At 35.3% G+C, this 17,640-nt stretch overlaps 1 protein-coding gene across 4 annotated transcripts in view; it reads left to right on the plus strand.

Annotated features, from left to right (window-relative positions):
- Window positions 1–17,640, plus strand: part of ZEB1 (zinc finger E-box binding homeobox 1) — a 182,095-nt gene that overhangs the window by 107,988 nt on the left and 56,467 nt on the right. For all 4 annotated transcript variants that reach the window (XM_032837795.1, XM_032837797.1, XM_032837796.1 and 1 more), the window contains exon 2: window positions 17,312–17,512. In XM_032837795.1, coding sequence (XP_032693686.1) covers window positions 17,312–17,512 — 201 coding nt within the window. The remainder of the gene's footprint in view (window positions 1–17,311; window positions 17,513–17,640) is intronic.

The raw sequence follows: 17,640 nt of genomic DNA on the forward strand, positions 1-17,640 counted from the left end.
AGAAAATGTCTTCCAAATATTCAAGACTGAAAAATGATAGTGATTCGTTGTTCTTTCAAGTAAAATTGGTGTACCATGAGAAAAACAGCTAGTTCCTGACATTTCAAAAAACTGCATGCTTTGATACCCAGCAGAAGTGGTTTATCTGTACATCCTGTTTAAAGACATATGCTGTACTAACAGGTCATGATTTAATAGAATAGCTTCTACTACTTCATCAGGGACATCCTTAAATGAAATTGGCAATTTTTAAAATGTTTTTTACTGGGAATGAGCATCAGTGAAGGATGCAGGATGCTTATGGTTTGTTGCCATGGACCTCAATCATGCTAAAGCACTAACAGTTCTACCCACCATTGCCTTTTCATCAATGCAAATGTCAAGAGTGAAGAAGGCAAATAATGTAATGCCTTAGTATTAATATAAAAACAATTTCAACCTTGTTATTACAAACATGACGGGAGGAGAGAAATTGCTGTTCGCCTAGAATAAGTTGGGGAAGTCTTCATGATATTGATGAATATGCATATGTGATATTCATGTTCTACTTTTTTCCTTCTCTTTTACCAGCTTTGTCCTATAAAAATTGTTTAATTATGTTTGTATTTTACTTTTCAATCATTTATTGATTCAAGATTTTTTTTAAATAAAGATTTATTTATTTATTTATTTATTTGACAGAGACCACAAGCAGGTAGAGAGGCAGGCAGAGAAAGAGAGGAGGAAGCAGGCTCCCTGCTGAGCAGAGAGCCCAACACGTGGCTCGATCCCAGGACCCTGGGATCATGGCCCAAGCTGAAGGCAGAGGCTTTAACCCACTGAGCTACCCAAGCACCCCGTGATTCAAGTATTTTATTGAGTACCTACTTTGTAGAAGTTATTTATATCATTGAGAAATGGGAAATACATAGTGTTTGTGATAAAAGCATCTACTGTGCCCCTTATTTGTAGAACACTTGTTCTGTGCTAGGCACTATGTTTATATGTGTGCTTTTAAATTAATTAAATTCATCTTCATGGCAACTTCAGGAGATTTTTATAGAAGGTCCACTAGATTTTGTGCCAGGCTCACAATTTTTTGTGTAACTAGACAAATTAGTTAGCTTCTTTGGGTTTCAGTTTTCTCAGTGTAAAATATGGAACAGAGATTTATCTTCAGACCCTTAACAGGTTTAAAATTCCTTAAATTAATATACATTTTATAGCAAGGTAATCCTTTACCAACACATTATTAGAATATTCCACACACTTTATTAGGAATCATGAAAACAGTTACAAAATTATTAACATAAACATTTTGGAAACTTTTACTGTCCCTTTCACTTTAAAATTTATTGATTCAATACCTCTTACACACCACTTAATCCTTTATTGACGTATTATTACATGTTCACACTTGACCAAGGACTTAATGATAAGCATGTGAACATAATGGGCACTACTGCTGAGAGGTGTAAAAAATTATACAGGAGCACAAAGTTTAGGACAAGAGTCAGAAAAAGTTAAGAAGAGCATCCCCAAAGCAGTAGTGTCTTAACTTGTTCATTAACTCAACAAATACCTTAAGTGCCTTTGATGTTTGGAACTTAGACTACTGTAGTGAACAAGACAGTGTCCTTGCCCCCATGATACTTATATTTTAGTGGGAAAGTATGGTAGGTAGAATAATGGCCTCCCAAAGATGTCCCATGTCCTAATTCCCAGAACCTGTAAATATATTACATGGCAAAGGAGAATTTTAAAGTAGCAAAAGAAACTAAGGCTGCTAATCAGCTAACCTTAAAATAGTGAGATTATTTTGTGTTCTCTGGTTAAGCCCAATGGAAGAGTCCTTATAAGTGCAAGCAGGGGACAGAAGAAGGTTCACTGTCAGGCTAATGTGATGTAAGAAAATTCTCAACTGGCCCCTGCTGGCTTTGAAGATAGAAGGGGGCCGCATGCCAAGGAATGTGTTCGGCCTCTAGAAGCTGGAAGAAGCAAGAAAACAGGCTCCCCTGGGGCTGCCAGAAAGAACACTGCTCTACCAACACCTTGATTTTAGCCCAGTGAGACCTTTCTCGGGCATCTGACCTTAAGAACTGTAAAATCACAAGTATGTGTTATTTTAAACCTCTTAGGTTTGTGGTAAGTTGTTACAGCAGCAACAAAAACTAATCTAGAGAGAAAGTAAACAAGTAACTAAACAAGATAATTACAGATTGGATGCTTTGAAGGAAATAAACAGGGTGATGTGAGAAATAAAGGATGGAGCATGTATGATCAGGTGGCCATACTTCAAAGACCCTAGAACATTGGAGTGGAGACATGAGGGAAAGAAAGAGCCAGCCCTGCAAAGAACTGGGAACAGCATTCTAGGCTGAGGGAAAGATAAGTGCAAGGGCTTGTGGCCTGCAAAAAATGAAAAGAGTGGGAATGTAGAGGAGTAGTGGAGAAGAAGGCAAGGGCCCAAGCTTGTGAACCCTTGCAAGCCATGCTACAAACACTGAAAAACCATTGAAAGTTTTGAAGAAGTAGAGTGACATATTCTGCTTTGTGGCTTGAAAAGGTCACTCCGGCTGCTATGTGGTAAATGGAGACAAGAGAACCTAGGATAGGGGACATGGCAGTTTGAAATAGAGTAGTGGCAGTGGAGATGGTGAGATACAACCAACAGGATTTTTTGATGGGTTGGAAATGAATTTTGAAAGATGAGTAGCAATTTGGTAGTAGAGGGAAAAGGGCAGAGGGAAAGCATGAAAGTCCAGCAATGTCTAGGGAAAAGAATATATTGGGCAGACTAGTAGGAGGTATAGATAGATATTCAAGGCCCTAATGTTCAGTCTAGAGCCCCTTATTTGCTACCTATAGGAGTTTGGAATTCATAATATATGCAATGGAGAGCTGTCAACATTTTAAATTAGGAGAGTAAAACAGTCTCTGAACTTTGGTTTTATGGTTTTATGTATCTTCCATTGTCATTCTGATACAAAGATGAATAGTAAGGATATTTAAATTTTTATTTTCTTAAAATTCTGAGTTCAGAAAGATTTAAGTTCTTGTCAATGAAGTCTTTAATAATTCATTGTAACATCTCTTCTGTTTCGTTTTTGAGGATTTTTTTGCTCATTTGTTGACTATAATCTGCTTGCTTCAGAGAAACAGCGTAAGTAGGTTCAGAGCAAAGTCTTTAGAGCCTCGTGGCCTGGGTTGGAATCCTGAATCCAGTACTAACTGGTCTCCTTTTGCCAAGTTATACAACCTCTAAGTCTCTGTTTCTTTATCTCTAAAATGAGGGTAGTAATTCTTCATGTGTCCCTTATAAGGATTAGGCAACTGAATGCAAGTACTTTACAGGGCGGGGCTGGAGCAGCATGCAAAACTACGTAAGCAGCATTGATTGAACTTTTCTTTCTACTAGTAGTAGAAATTTGATAAAACAATTTCTTCAAAATACTTTTAAAATACCCTTTTCTGTGTTTCTGCATAGGGGTCTAGAGTTTTCATTTATCTGTATTTTTCCAAGATGTCCACTTCTTTCACCACTAAGTCCATTTACTCTCTTAAGAAAAAATTTATATGAAAATGTGAGTGGGGGTGAGTTCACATGGTCTTCTAGTTTATTGGATATTATTTATTTTCTGAATAGGTTGTATTCACAGATGATTATCATTTTAACTGTTTTTCAGATAAATCAGGCAAAGCAAAACACAAGGGATTCTTTGGTACCTCAGTTCAAATCCATTTAATTTTCCAACAACATATTTCAAATTTTAAAAAAGTAAATTTTATTTCTTTGGAACATTAGCAGGGTGTAAAAGAATAGATTAGATACAGTAGAGTAGAGAATCCTCTAGTATTCATGTTTTATATCACTCTTAATTTAGCACAGAATTATTTATTGTCATAATTCTGTCTCTAATATTTAATGTACATTACTCATATTTTATAACTAGTGCATGTATCTCAGAAGCAGAGACTGTAAGTACTCTATGTCTTCATTCTGCCTTCTTGAGCACTTAGGTCAGAGGAACTAAATTATTCATTCTAATGTGATAATTTGCAAGCTTTGTAACATGTGATGTTTAGAAGGTTTTAGGAAAACTAAACTCTGTTTTTAGTGCTTCATTAAGAAATAACTTCCAATTCAGGTTTTATTAGCATGATCCTTGTTCTTCCATGTCTGTCTAGCCAGTAGAGGAGTAGAAGGACTTTAGACTCAGGGAATTAGCATACATGTATTAAAATTTGGCCCTTTCCAAGGAAAGCTTCCTATGAGGAGGTGTGCTGGATGGATACCATTAAGCCTTACTTGGATTATTGTTTACTGCCACTCCCATGGAAACAAGGAAGTTAGGTCCCTTGAGTGCATCCTTGTAGTCCATGGCCTGTTTCTTTTCACTTATCCTATTATTTTCCCATTGTGAACACTGGTATCTAGTACATAACCAATGGTTTTAAATTATACACACTAATTATATTACTAACTTAAAGGAATCCGAGAAACCCAAATGAAATGAATTCAAATAAAATTCTTGTCCTCTTCCTTCATCTTGTTTTTCATAACCAGTTCACCTCTGAATCAATGACTCCCAAAACCAGAATCTCAAAACCAATCTCTGCTGTGATTGGTAAATGACAAAACATTTCTTAAAACTTCCTTGTAAAGTAAGAAAAACTTAGAATCAAGCCAAATCCTGTAGCAGAAGCTATGAAACATATGAGTAGATGTGTGTGTTGCTCTAACCTGTATTTGGAGGAGGGTATTGGTTGCCCTTGACAGGGGAAATTGCATGCTCCCCACAATGCCATCCTCCAGGACATCTGTGCAGAGTGTGTGTAGCTGCCCTCAGCACTGGTGAGAAGGAACAGGATTCACTTATCTTGGCCTGCACTTAATCTCTTTTTTTTTCCAGTGTTACCTTCCTTTTCATTTTACATAACTTCACACTTTATGTAGCTATGAATAGAAAAGGTGAGTGTTATTCATACTTTAAAGCAGACCTCTGTCTTTCATACATAAAAAATAGAGATTGTTCCCTAATAAGAACTTAAAATAGTTTTATTTCAAAACCCACAAGATAAAGGTTTATAGCATAGCATTTGTTTTTTTCCCTCCTTAAATGTCATTTTAACCTTTATTTTTAAAATTCCATTTTAGTATGTTGATTGCTGTTTCTAATTATACCTCCTGTCTATTGTTATCAAAATTCAAATAACAAAAACATTAAGAAAAAATTGTCCACCAATCCCAGTTCAGTTTCCAAAGCTCACCATTGGCAATGGTATGCTGAATATTATTTCAGCCTTTTTCCTTGCACATTCAAAATATATCTTTAAAAATTTTGCTTAAGATTTTATTTATTTGAGAGAGAATGAGAGAGAGCATGAGAGGAGAGAGGGTCAGAGGGAGAAGCAGACTCTCTGCTGAGCAGGGAGCCCAATGCGGGACTCGATCCTGGGACTCCAGGATCATGACCTGAGCTAAAGGCAGTCACTTAACCAAGTGAACCACCCAGACATCCCTAAATTTTTTTTAAAGTAATATATACACTTGAAGAATATAGAAGACACAAAATAGAAAAAACAAGTCACTCTTTCATTACTTTGTTTTTTCATTTGTATGTTCTTCTAGACCTTATCATTCATTATTCAGGTGCATATGTGCACATACAATTATGTCTTCATTTTCTGCAAGAATGGAATCAAACTATTTTGGAGGACTTCTTTCTATATCAGTGCAAAGGGATCTATCTTGGGTGGCTATTTAGGGTTTTTGTCGTTAAAAACAAGTTTGTAGATAAACATGTATCTATATTTACATACACATATAAGTTAATTTGTAGGGTGAATGCCAAGAAATTTCTGGTTCCACAGGTAATTTTTGATAAAAATTAATTAAAAATAAAAGTTTGTTTTGATAAACAACAGGTTAACACAACAGCATGTAAATATATACTCATTTCCTTAGCTCTTGCATGTATCCTGTGTTATGGAGAAATTTTTTGCTAATTTATTAAACATTTATTGAGCAGTTAATACTTAATGAACAGTGTTATACATACAGGGGGCACAGCAGTAAACAAAACAAAACAAAAATAATCCAGACTATAGGGAATTTATATTCCAGTGAAAGACAATAAAAAATAATAAGACATTATGGAAGTTGGTGATAAGTATTTTAAGAAGAAATAAATCACAGAAGAGGGTGGGGTATGCTCTTGGTTGAAGGAGGTCTATAAATTTAAGTGGAGTGTTCATAGAAGACCTTACTAAGCAGGTAAAATTAAGCCATGCTCCAAGAACACTCCAAGGGGAACAAGAAGTACAAAAGCTTTGAGGCAGGAGGCCAGTGTATATGGAATGGAGTGAGCAAGTTTAAAGTAGAAGATGAGAGATAATGGATGAATGGGAGCGAGCTCATGAAGGGCCTTTATCGTCGTGTGGTGGGATGCCATTAGATGGTTTGAGTAGAGGAATAACAGTTTCTTTAATGCTCTAGAAGAATTGTATTGGCTGCTGTGTTGATAATGCTCTATAGGAAGGCAAAAGTGAAGGCCAAGAGACCTGATGTAAGGGAGCCAGTAGCAACACTGGGTGAAAGTTGGTGGCCTAGAACAGGGAGATGGTGGTGGGGGAGTTAGTGGCAAGGGGATCAGTTGCCAAATTTTAAGGTATTTCTCTCTAGATTAGATGTGGGTTATGAAGGGGTGAGGGTGGGGAAAGGAGTCAAAACTGATACCAAGAGTTTTAGCCTGAGCAACTGGAAGAGTAGAAGTATCATTGGCTGAAATGGAGAAAACTGAGTGGATCAATGAATTGGGTTTTGGATATGGCATGTTTGCCAAGATATCCAAGTGGAGATGTCAACTAGGCAGTTGGGTTTAGAGTGCAAAGAAGTTTGGGCTTGGATATAAAGCAGGGAGCCCTCAAATGGTTTTTAGAGCCAGGAGACAGATTGGAGCCCAGGGGTGGAGGAAAGAAATGGAAAGGTAGCAGTCAGCGAGTTAGGGAAATCAAGGAAGTCAAGAGAAAAGATTGGTTTGAAAAGGAGAGATTTTATGTCAACTGCTGTTAGTAGGGCAGATAAAATGAGGATTGATCATTGTCATTGCCTTTAACAATGTAAAGATCCTTCATAATCATGACAAGAACAGTTTTGTGACCAGAGTGAGTTTAAGAGAGTATAGGAAAAAAACAAATTGGAGACAAGTGTAGGTAACTTTTTCAAGAAGCTTTGCAGTAAAAGGGCCTGAGGTATAGAATTTGGAATTCTATAGACTTAATCAAAATAGAGGTTTAGCCTGAATAGAGTTTTTAAATGCAAGAAAGGCAGGAGAGTTAAGAATGTCTAGAAAGAGTGACTATAATGATATTTCATTAAAGTAGGTATTTAATTAGTGAGGTTGGACATCTTATTATATGTTTATTGTCCATTCATTTGTGTATGTGAATTTTCTTTGCATATTACTGGGTGGTTCTTTTGTTTTCCCTATAGATATTTAAGAATTCTCTGCATAATTTTAAAAAATCAGTCTTTGGTAACATGTATTGCAGTTATTATTTACAGTTTGTCATTCGTCTTTTGCCTTGATTTTTTTCTATATATAGTCATGGGTTTTGTGTCATGCTTATAACAGCCCTACTTATTCCAAGATTGTAAAAGGATTTGCCTATATTTTCTTCTATTACTTATCACTGTGACAGTCCTATTAGGGACATACTGTTATTATCCCCACCTTAGAAATGAGGAAGCTGAGGTGTGAGATTAGGAAACGTGCCCAAGATGGCATGGATAGTCCATGGTGAAGCTGTGGTTTGAACCAGGCAAACTCATTCCAGAGATTGTGTTCTTACCTCTCCTTGTAAATGTTAGAATCATTTGGCCTAAATTACTTAGATTTAGATTTTAAGATACCATATTAATATTTGGATCAGAATTTTATTGAATGTATAGACTATTTTAGGTAGAACTGACATCTTTATAATGCGAAACCATTCTACCCAAATACAAGGTATATCTTTTCATTCATTCATATCTTCTTTTTTGTTTTTATTTAAATTCCAGTTAGTTAATATGCAGTGTAATATTAGTTTCAGGTGTAAATACAGTGATTCAACAGTTCCACACAGCACCTGGTGCTCCTCACAGCAAGTGCACTTCTTACTCTCCATCGCCTATGTCACCCATCCCCCTACCTCCCTCCTCTTTGGTGATGATCACTTGTTCCTTATAGTTAAGAGTCTGTTTCTTGGTCTGCCTCTTTTTTTCCCTTGCCTTATTTGTTTTGTTTCTTTTCTTTTTTGTTTGTTTGTTTGTTTTGTTTCTTAAATTCCATATAAGAGTGAAATCATAGGGTATTTGTCTTTTTCTGACTTATGTCACTTAGCATAATACTCTCTAGCTCCATTCACATCATTGACAGTGGCAAGATTTTATCCTTTTTTATGGCCAAGTAATATCCCAATGTGTATGTGTATGTGTGTATGTGTATGTATATATACATACACATACATGCACATACTGGGATTTATAACCCTCAATAGAATGCTAAAATTTTCTTTATATAGGTTCTCCTTGTTTCTTTTCTTTCTTTCTTTTTTTTTTTTTTTTTTTGCCTTCATGGGTTATCTTTTGTTGGATAGAGTTGACAGAGATTGGTTGAGTTTTCTTCTGTTATGGTTTTTAGCAGGTTATTATTGGTTTATTAGGAAGCTTATTGATTTTTTTCTATTGAATTTGTAATTATTCATTTACCAAATTTCTAATTGCTAGTAGTTTTTTGCAGTGATTTTTCTTGATTTTTCCAGAAACATCCACATATTCCTTGCAAATAATAATTTTGCTTTCTCTTTTCCAATATTTGTGCTTTTTCCTTTTGTTGTTTTTAAAAATTAGCTTATTCTTTTAAAATATTGTCAATAATGATAACAGTAAACATCTTTATCTTATAAATGCCTCTGATACACAGTCATTTATCATAATACTGACTTCAGTTTTATTTTTATGAGAAAGTATCAGCAAGGAATAGTGAATTTTATCAAATGCTTTTCATGGTCTATAGAAGTCATTCATATTCTTTCCCCTTTACTATGTTAAGATGGTGGACTTGTATATTACCTAATGTTGAATAATGCTTGCTTTATTTATCTTCTAATGTGCCACTAGATTTAATATCTTATTTAACATTTTTACATCAGTGAGACTGAGTTTATGAGTGTGTGCATGCATGTGCACATGCACACAGTATGCTCTTAGATTTTAGTTGACTGTTAAAAAGCTGGCTTCACAGAAAGAATTTAGGCTCTTTACATTTTACCCTCTCTTGAATAAACAGCAGAATTATCAGTCCTTTGAAGATCTGAAGAAATTCACCTGGGAAAACACCTGGCAATTTTTGGGTGGTTAACTCTTTGATGTCTTCCTAAATTTATTCTAGGATCTGTCTACATTTGCCATCTCTTGTACAATTTTATAAATTCTATAAAATAATAAACATAGTTATAATCATTAATATTTTCCTAGAAAGTTATTTTATCCAAATTTTTAAATTTATTTGCTTAGATTTGTACAAAATATTCCTAAATTGTCTCTTAAATTCCTTTATAGCTATAATTACTTCTCTGTCTGCATTTATCTTGACCTTGTGCTTCTCAATTTTTTCTAGGATTACGTGGGTTAGCAATTTATCTATTTTATTGATGCTTCAAAGATCTGGCTTTTGGATTGATTTATCAATGATATGTCTTCTCTATTTTTTGACTCAATAATTTCTGCATTTTATTTTTAGTTAAGTCTTGACACTTTACTTGGATTTTGTCATCCTGCCTGTATTCCACAAGTAACAAGTCCTACAAGTTAAAAAGCATCCTTTTTATAAATGCATATTTTCCTATGAAGGAAATATTACTTATTGATAATTTCATGTGAATTCTTTTCATCTAGATACTTTCCTCACACACACACACACACAAGAGAACCAGCTGTCCCTGGGACTGATTTTAGTTTAGCTGCTAAAGAGCTTTGCTATTTAACTGTTTCATCTATCTTTTTGTGAATTGTACTTCTACTGACTAAAAGTAGCTATCTGAATGATCAGGAGTTTTGATAAGTCAGGGAAAGGAGAGGTAATTTGGGATGACTCTTGTTGGGGTATATAGACAGAGGACCTGTGGAGAATGAGAAAGAGACCAGAATAAAGACTGAGAGAACAACCAGAGACCCTAGGAATACTTAGTAATGATTGTGTAATGAGAGAGGGGAGAAAATAAGAACTAGGATTCTGTCCATGAGGGCAATCCTCTCCCCTCTCCCTTCACCTATCAGTTGTCATTCTATGAATAGCCTGTATCTAAAGGCACCAAAACCCACCAACCCTTTGCAGGGGTAAATGTCAGAATCACTGACTTTTGGGGCACATAGGTGGCTCAGTCAGTTAAGCGTCTGCCTTTGGCTCAGGTCAGGATCCTGGGGTCCTGGGATAGAACCCGATGTCAGGCTCCTTGCTCAGCCAGGAGCCTGCTTCTCCCTCTCCCTCTGCCGGCCACTCCCCGTGCTTGTGCGCTCTCTCTCTCTCTCTCACTATCTCTCTCTGTGTGTCAAATAAATAAAATCTTAAAAAAAAATCACTGACTTTCATTGGAGTTAGATTTTTTAAATTATTTTGAAAATGTAAAGACAGTCTGTGATTATTGTTCAATTTAATAGGCACCCTAGATTAAACATTTTACCTAGAGAGAGAGATTATAAAATTTTCCCCTAGATTTGCTGAACTGATAGTATTTATTTAAACCTAACATTAGGTTCAGGGGTACCTGGGTGGTGCAGTCAGTTAAGCAACCAAGTGGTGATTTTGGCTTAGATCATGATCTCATGGGTTGGGAGATCCCCATGTCTGGTTCTGCGTGCTCACCGTCATGCTCAGCAGGGAGTCTGCTCCCTCTGCCCCTCATTTCTCCCTCCCCCCACCACATGCACATGCACACGCGCGTGCTCTCTGTCTCTAAAATAAATAAATCTAACATGTTCATTGTGTTTGGAGCACTCTAAAATCATTATGATGCCTATTTTTAAAAGACTTAAGTTGTAACTCTATAATATACATATTACATATTATATTACTTACATGGTACATTAAATATGCATAATAGGTCATAACATTTATTATACAGTAAAATGCATATACATTAATATTATCTATAAGTTAGATCAAAGGCTAGATTAACAAATATTTACTGTATGCCTGGGTATGGTATTCATGGACACATAAGCTCCTTTTTCCCGGAGTAATACTATTTGCAGAAGTTTTCTCCCCTTAGGATTGTCATATAACCTCCCTTTTTCATTTTGTGTACTAATTTACCAGTTCTTTGGTTATCACTACAGTTTTGTCATCTTCCTGAATCATCAGTAACACTTAAGTATATCGACTTTTCACTCAGAAAAAAAGAAGTGTGGCCCCACATCCAATTCAACAAGTAATTCTGTACCTACTATGTGGAAGGCAGTGTGCCAGGGACTCTTTTCAGGATAAGAAAAACGTGTCAAGTGATGTTGTTATGGTTTTGTCCCAACTGATGTTAAAGAATAATGGAAATCTTTGTTCAGTGTCTCCAGGTATTATTTTCATATTTCATAGCATTCATACCTAAATTGTGTTATTCTCAGCATAGTGCTAATGTTATTATTTAGTTGAGTCTATTACTCATTTTTTTTGGTCCATTACTCTTGAAAACAAGATTCAAAATGTATGTTCTTCTGGGTGTTTCTTAAATTATGGCACTCGGTTAGTCTGATGGATATGGAGCAATTTGTTAGAAGTACAGTAGTCTGTTATTTTGTAAGGATCAGTCTTATATCTGTTCCTAAGAGGGATTTTATCTTTCTTTTCTACCATGCAGAGGAATGTGTGTTTTTGATAGGAATGAGTGAGACATAATTAATAAGCATGTATTAATGGCATGATGTAAGTATAACTTCTCCCTCTAGGAAAAATAAAAAGCCTTTTTATGCCTGAAAATATGTTGACATGTGGCCTTAGCCTGTGGCTTTCATCAACACATGCCATGGTTATCACCTGATGAGAATCAAAGAGCTGCGGGTTAAATATGTCTCCTCCCGCCCCACCCTGCCGCCCTCCCTCCTCCTTTTCCCCTGTGAAGCCTAACTTGCTATTCAGAGCTATAATAAACAGTGCTTGGCAGGGTTCTTATTAATAAAGCATTTAGATGATCTTGCCCTTAATGACTGAAGTTGAGATTGTGCTGCTCTTTATTTGAACTGATTCATCTAATTTATTTAGTTCTTTATTATAATTGTATGTTACTTAAGAAACAGATGTTTACATGGGAGTTTAATTAGTGCAGTTGATACCGTACTACACGTAATCAGGTGCTAAAAATAACATGTTATGTGAAAGCCTTTCAAAATTTTATTGACTATAATGATGATATTACCCTATGGTGTACTGTCAGTTATATTATAATGAGATTCTGATGGTTAAAATTTTTTAGTCATTTGGAAATGTTTTAGTAGCATATTGTTAAGTATGGAATTCCAGAGCCCCAGAATAAACACAAAAATATGAATTTAAGAATATTTCTTATTAGTGCAACAATTTTCAGTCAGGAGGCTTTATACGTAAGTAGTTAAAGAATATGAGCTGTGGAATTGGGCACACGAGGATTTGAGTCCAGCTCCATAACTTCATAGCTAAAAAACCTCAAACAGTTTACTCAGCTACTCTAGTTTTGTTTTGGTTTGGGGGGGTTAATTTTTGTTTTATAAAAAGGGAAATATAACAATACCTACTTCTTAGGAATTGTAAAGATTTAGTGGGATGATGATGATGATGATGATGATAAAATAATAATGATGGCATACACTTATAGTCTTTACTGTGTGCCAGACACTGATCTAAGCACATTTTTGAATCATTAGATCCTCACAACCACCTTATTCAGTGGATACTGTTATATCTGGGATTAGATTTTAGCAAGTATTACCAACAAGAACTACCACCAAGAAGTCACTGTGTCCTTAACTGCCTTCTAGTGACAATAGATGCATTGAAAATGTTACCGTTTTCTACAGAAATTTCAGTTCATATTGTGTTTTGTAAATTATATTTAAAGATTTTAAAAACTTTACTTTTTCTGTTTTCCTTTATCTTTGTTTTCTTGGAATTCTTCATTTTAATTAAAACTCAGAAACAGGAGGTGATAATCACCTGTTAAGAAGGTACCACTCTTTAGGTAAACTATATTTTTTTTAGCCAAAGTTTTAAAAATATAAAGGCATGGAGATAGATGAGCAGACAGTTAAGATAATGGACATTTTCACTGGCTACTGGAATTTTTCAGGGCCTGATTATTATTTATGCTTTTCATACTGGGGCTCTATTTTTTAAATTAGCCCTATAGAGCCACAAAAGGGGAGATCCAGAAACATAGGAAGCTTGACTTTTTTTCTAAGTTACACTAATCAATATAAGCAATTTTCAATGCTTTTTCTCTCAGCTAAGTAACTGTGAAGCAGAAGACAGTAAGAAGACTTGGAAAATAGTTATTGGTTTTTTTCCCACCAACCGATAAAATCCAGTGGATTGTTTTATTTTTCAAGTTCTATGCCACTTATTCAAAACATGCTTTGGGAAAATTCCCGAGATAACTATAAAATATATTCAGTCTTTTTGGCTTGATGTATTTGGCTTAAAATCTTCCATACCACAATGGCAGCTTATACTGGAGGTCAGAGTCCTAGAAAGTGACGGGTATTCTTGAAGAGTACTTTGGGCGACAGTGACCCAGGCAGAATAAAACAGGGTGAAAGAACTCTGGGTAAAAAGAACCTAGTGCAGCTCAGGGTAGAAGGAACTTAGTGAAAACTATGAAGCATGCAAGCAAATACTGGAACGAAAATACATGTATGTCTTGAAGACTAATTCTGTAGGGTACTTTTTAAGTCTCAAATACTCTAAATGTAAATGTAGGGTTTGACAAACTATAACTAACAAAATTGGTAATGATAAAACTGAACTGCAGTATTACATCATTAGAAGGCAAGAATAGCACCAATATAAAACTGTGGCCAACTCAAGATACTGAAGAATCACTAAACCTCTTCACAAAATAGTCATAATTTCAACTATCCATACATGCCCAACCATGGTGAGAGCTATGGAACAGCCTTTGAGAATCATTCCCTTTATCCACACTTAAAATGGCACAATTTACTCTGCTCATTGTGTGTGACTGGAATACAAGAATTCCCCATGTTTCCATATCTGTCTGCTTTTAACAAGTTTTCCATTTGACTCAGGACTTCCATCTCTTCTAGTATACCTAACAAATGTATTTAAAGAATGACCAAAGATATGTTAACAAGAAAATTTGTTGCTAATGCTTAAAAAACACTTGGAAACATAAATTTTATCAATATAGGTTATTGGTTAAATTCTATCTGTACAATGAAATGATGTGCAACCAGTGAGAGCAAAAGGAGAAATCTTCATATATACTGAAATAGAAAAATTTCTAAGATATGTTATTAAGTGTCAAAAAACTTGATATCCAGGTTCTATAAAGAACTCCTCAAACTCAACACACACAAAACAGATAATCATATCAAAAAATGGGCAGAAGATATGAACAGACACTTCTCCAATGAAGACATACAAATGGCTATCAGACACATGAAAAAATGTTCATCATCACTAGCCATCAGGGAGATTCAAATTAAAACCACATTGAGATACCACCTTACACCAGTTAGAATGGCCAAAATTAGCAAGACAGGAAACAACATGTGTTGGAGGGGATGTGGAGAAAGGGGAAACCTCTTCCACTGTTGGTGGGAATGCAAGTTGGTGCAGCCTCTTTGGAGAACAGTATGGAGATTCCTCAAGAAATTAAAAATAGAACTTCCCTATGACCCTGCAATTGCACTACTGGGTATTTACCCCAAAGATACAGATGTAGTGAAAAGAAGGACCATCTGTACCCCAATGTTTATAGCAGCAATGGCCACGGTCGCCAAACTATGGAAGGAACCAAGATGCCCTTCAACGGACGAATGGATAAGGAAGATGTGGTCCATATACACTTTGGAGTATTATGCCTCCACCAGAAGGGATGAATACCCAACTTTTGTAGCAACATGGACAGGACTGGAAAAGATTATGCTGAGTGAAATAAGTCAAGCAGAGAGAGTCAATTATCATATGGTTTCACTTATTTGTGGAGCATAACAAATAGCATGGAGGACATGGGGAGTTAGAAGAAGGCATTTGGGGGAAATTGGAAGGGGAGGTGAACAATGAGAGACTATGGACTCTGAAAAACAATCTGAAGGGTTTGAAGAGGTGCGGGGGTGGGAGGTTGGGGGAACCAGGTGGTGGGTATTAGAGAGGGCACGGACTGCATGGAGCACTGGGTGTGGTACAAAAACAGTGAATACTGTTATGCTGAAAATAAATTAAAAATAGGTGGCAGATGTGATCCCATATGTATAATGTGATCCCGTATGTGTGTATTTAAAGATGTATAATATGTTTATATAGAGAAATGATATTAAATATGACATGTGAATACATTGAGGTCCACATTATAATTAAATAGGATAAGGTATATAAAATGATTAGTATCATGCCTACCTTGTGCATAGACAAATTAAAATTTGCTGTTTTGTTGCTTTAAAGAGTGAGTCAAGGAAGGGAAATTTGGTGGGAGGGCTTTTACTAATTTTACATGTTTTATATTTTTTTGTACTAAACCTGTATTACCTTTATAGTAACATTAAAAAATAGTTTGCTCTTGGGAAAAGATTTGGAAAAAATGTATTCACATTAAAGTATTCATGATACAACAAAACTTAATATTTTTCTTCTGGCACAAGATATTGAAGGATTTCTAATGTGGGCAAAGGGTAGCTCCTGTACTCTTTTGAACAGAGAGGTCTTCCTAAGGTCTGTAAAAGCAATTTTGGAGATTTTTGCTTATTCATTCTCACTGTGACATATACATCCATATTTCTGATTGTATTTCTTTCTTCCTTTTCTCAGGCATGTAGTATATATTTATACAGGAAGGGGTATATACATATATCATTTGAACATTTAGGTTATTACCTTCTTTAAAGAATGGTTGGAAATTTTGAGGGAGAAATGGAAAGAATAACTGAAAATAGTTATTACTTAGTTATCTCAATGAAGCAGATTCCTTTTTCCTCCCTTTCAACCTTTGCTTAGCAAATAGGAATCACCTTGCAAATAATTGAAAAGAGATATTCCAGTGACCATACCAGTGAGGTACTGAATAATTTATCCCAGTAGAGTGATTATTACAAGGACTACAAAGAAAAAATATTGACTATACTGTATTATTTATTTTAGAGAATTTTATTTGCAGCTATTACTCATGGTTCTGCAAACAGTGGTCATTCCAAATACTTATTTATCTTCATAACGCTAATGTTAAGTTTTATTGAAATTCATTAAAAATATGGCAAGGATGCCCATTTGAAAACTTCTGAAAGTCAGTTATTTTTTTCCAAAATTATAGACTTACATATAAACATTACTTAAATCACGCCTTCCTTATGTAGAAGTTTGGCTAAGTTGATTTGATAGATTCTTCTTCTTTTTTTTTTTTTTTTTAGGAAGATAGACATTTTATTTAACATCATTTTTAAAAAGAAAAACAAAAGGGGCACCTGGGTGGCTCAGTCAGCCAAGTGTCTGCCTTTGGCTCAGGTTATGATCTCGGGGTCCTGGGGTTGAGCCCCGCATAGGATCCCCAGATTTGATAGATTCTTTCTAAATTCATGCAGGATTAATATGAAATGTATGGACTGAATTGGTATCTTGAAAATAGTCTTTTTTATGGTTAACTTGATGAGGTTTTGTTGTCTAATTAGGAGAAATGAATTCTTTTCTTAATTGTGGAATGCTTTAAAGATTTGTGGCCCTAATTATGCATAAGCAGTACCATATAGAATAAAGCCATTATGACTGGAGAGGATATTTAATGTAGTGTTTAAGAGCGCAAGGTATAGAAACAGACACTAGGGTTCAAATCCTGGACTTCCCACTTCTTAGCTATATGATCTTGGACAAGTTACTTACCTTCATATGTCTTGGTTTCCGTTTCTGCTTTCAGGGTTATGTGTAGTGGATGGTAGATAGATACTCTATTTCATAAGGTTGCTATAAGGTAATGAGTTACTATTTATAGAGTACTCCTAGTAAGTCCTTTTTAAAATTTCTTTTTACTGAGGTATAAAAACCGATTTTTGCACTAGTTGTTTTTGATTATTTGTTTCTTGTTTGTATTACAGTTACAAATTATAATACTGTGGTAGAAACAAATTCAGATTCAGATGATGAAGACAAACTCCATATTGTGGAAGAAGAAAGTATTACAGATGCAGCAGATTGTGAAGGTGGTGTGCCCGAAGATGACCTCCCAACAGACCAGACAGTATTACCGGGGAGCAGTGAAAGAGAAGGCAGTGCTAAGAGCTGCTGGGAGGATGACAGTAAGTTTAATTTTTTCATAATATTCTAATCTCTTGATTCTTTAAAAATACATATATATTAACTGAAAAGATAAATTTGGTGAAAAGTTTGAAATGATCTGTGAATTTGTCTATTAATCAATTGAAGG

The sequence above is a fragment of the Lontra canadensis genome, unplaced genomic scaffold (genome assembly GCF_010015895.1).
Source record: "Lontra canadensis isolate GAN:19392208 unplaced genomic scaffold, GSC_riverotter_1.0 scaffold100, whole genome shotgun sequence".
NCBI lineage: Eukaryota > Metazoa > Chordata > Mammalia > Carnivora > Mustelidae > Lontra > Lontra canadensis.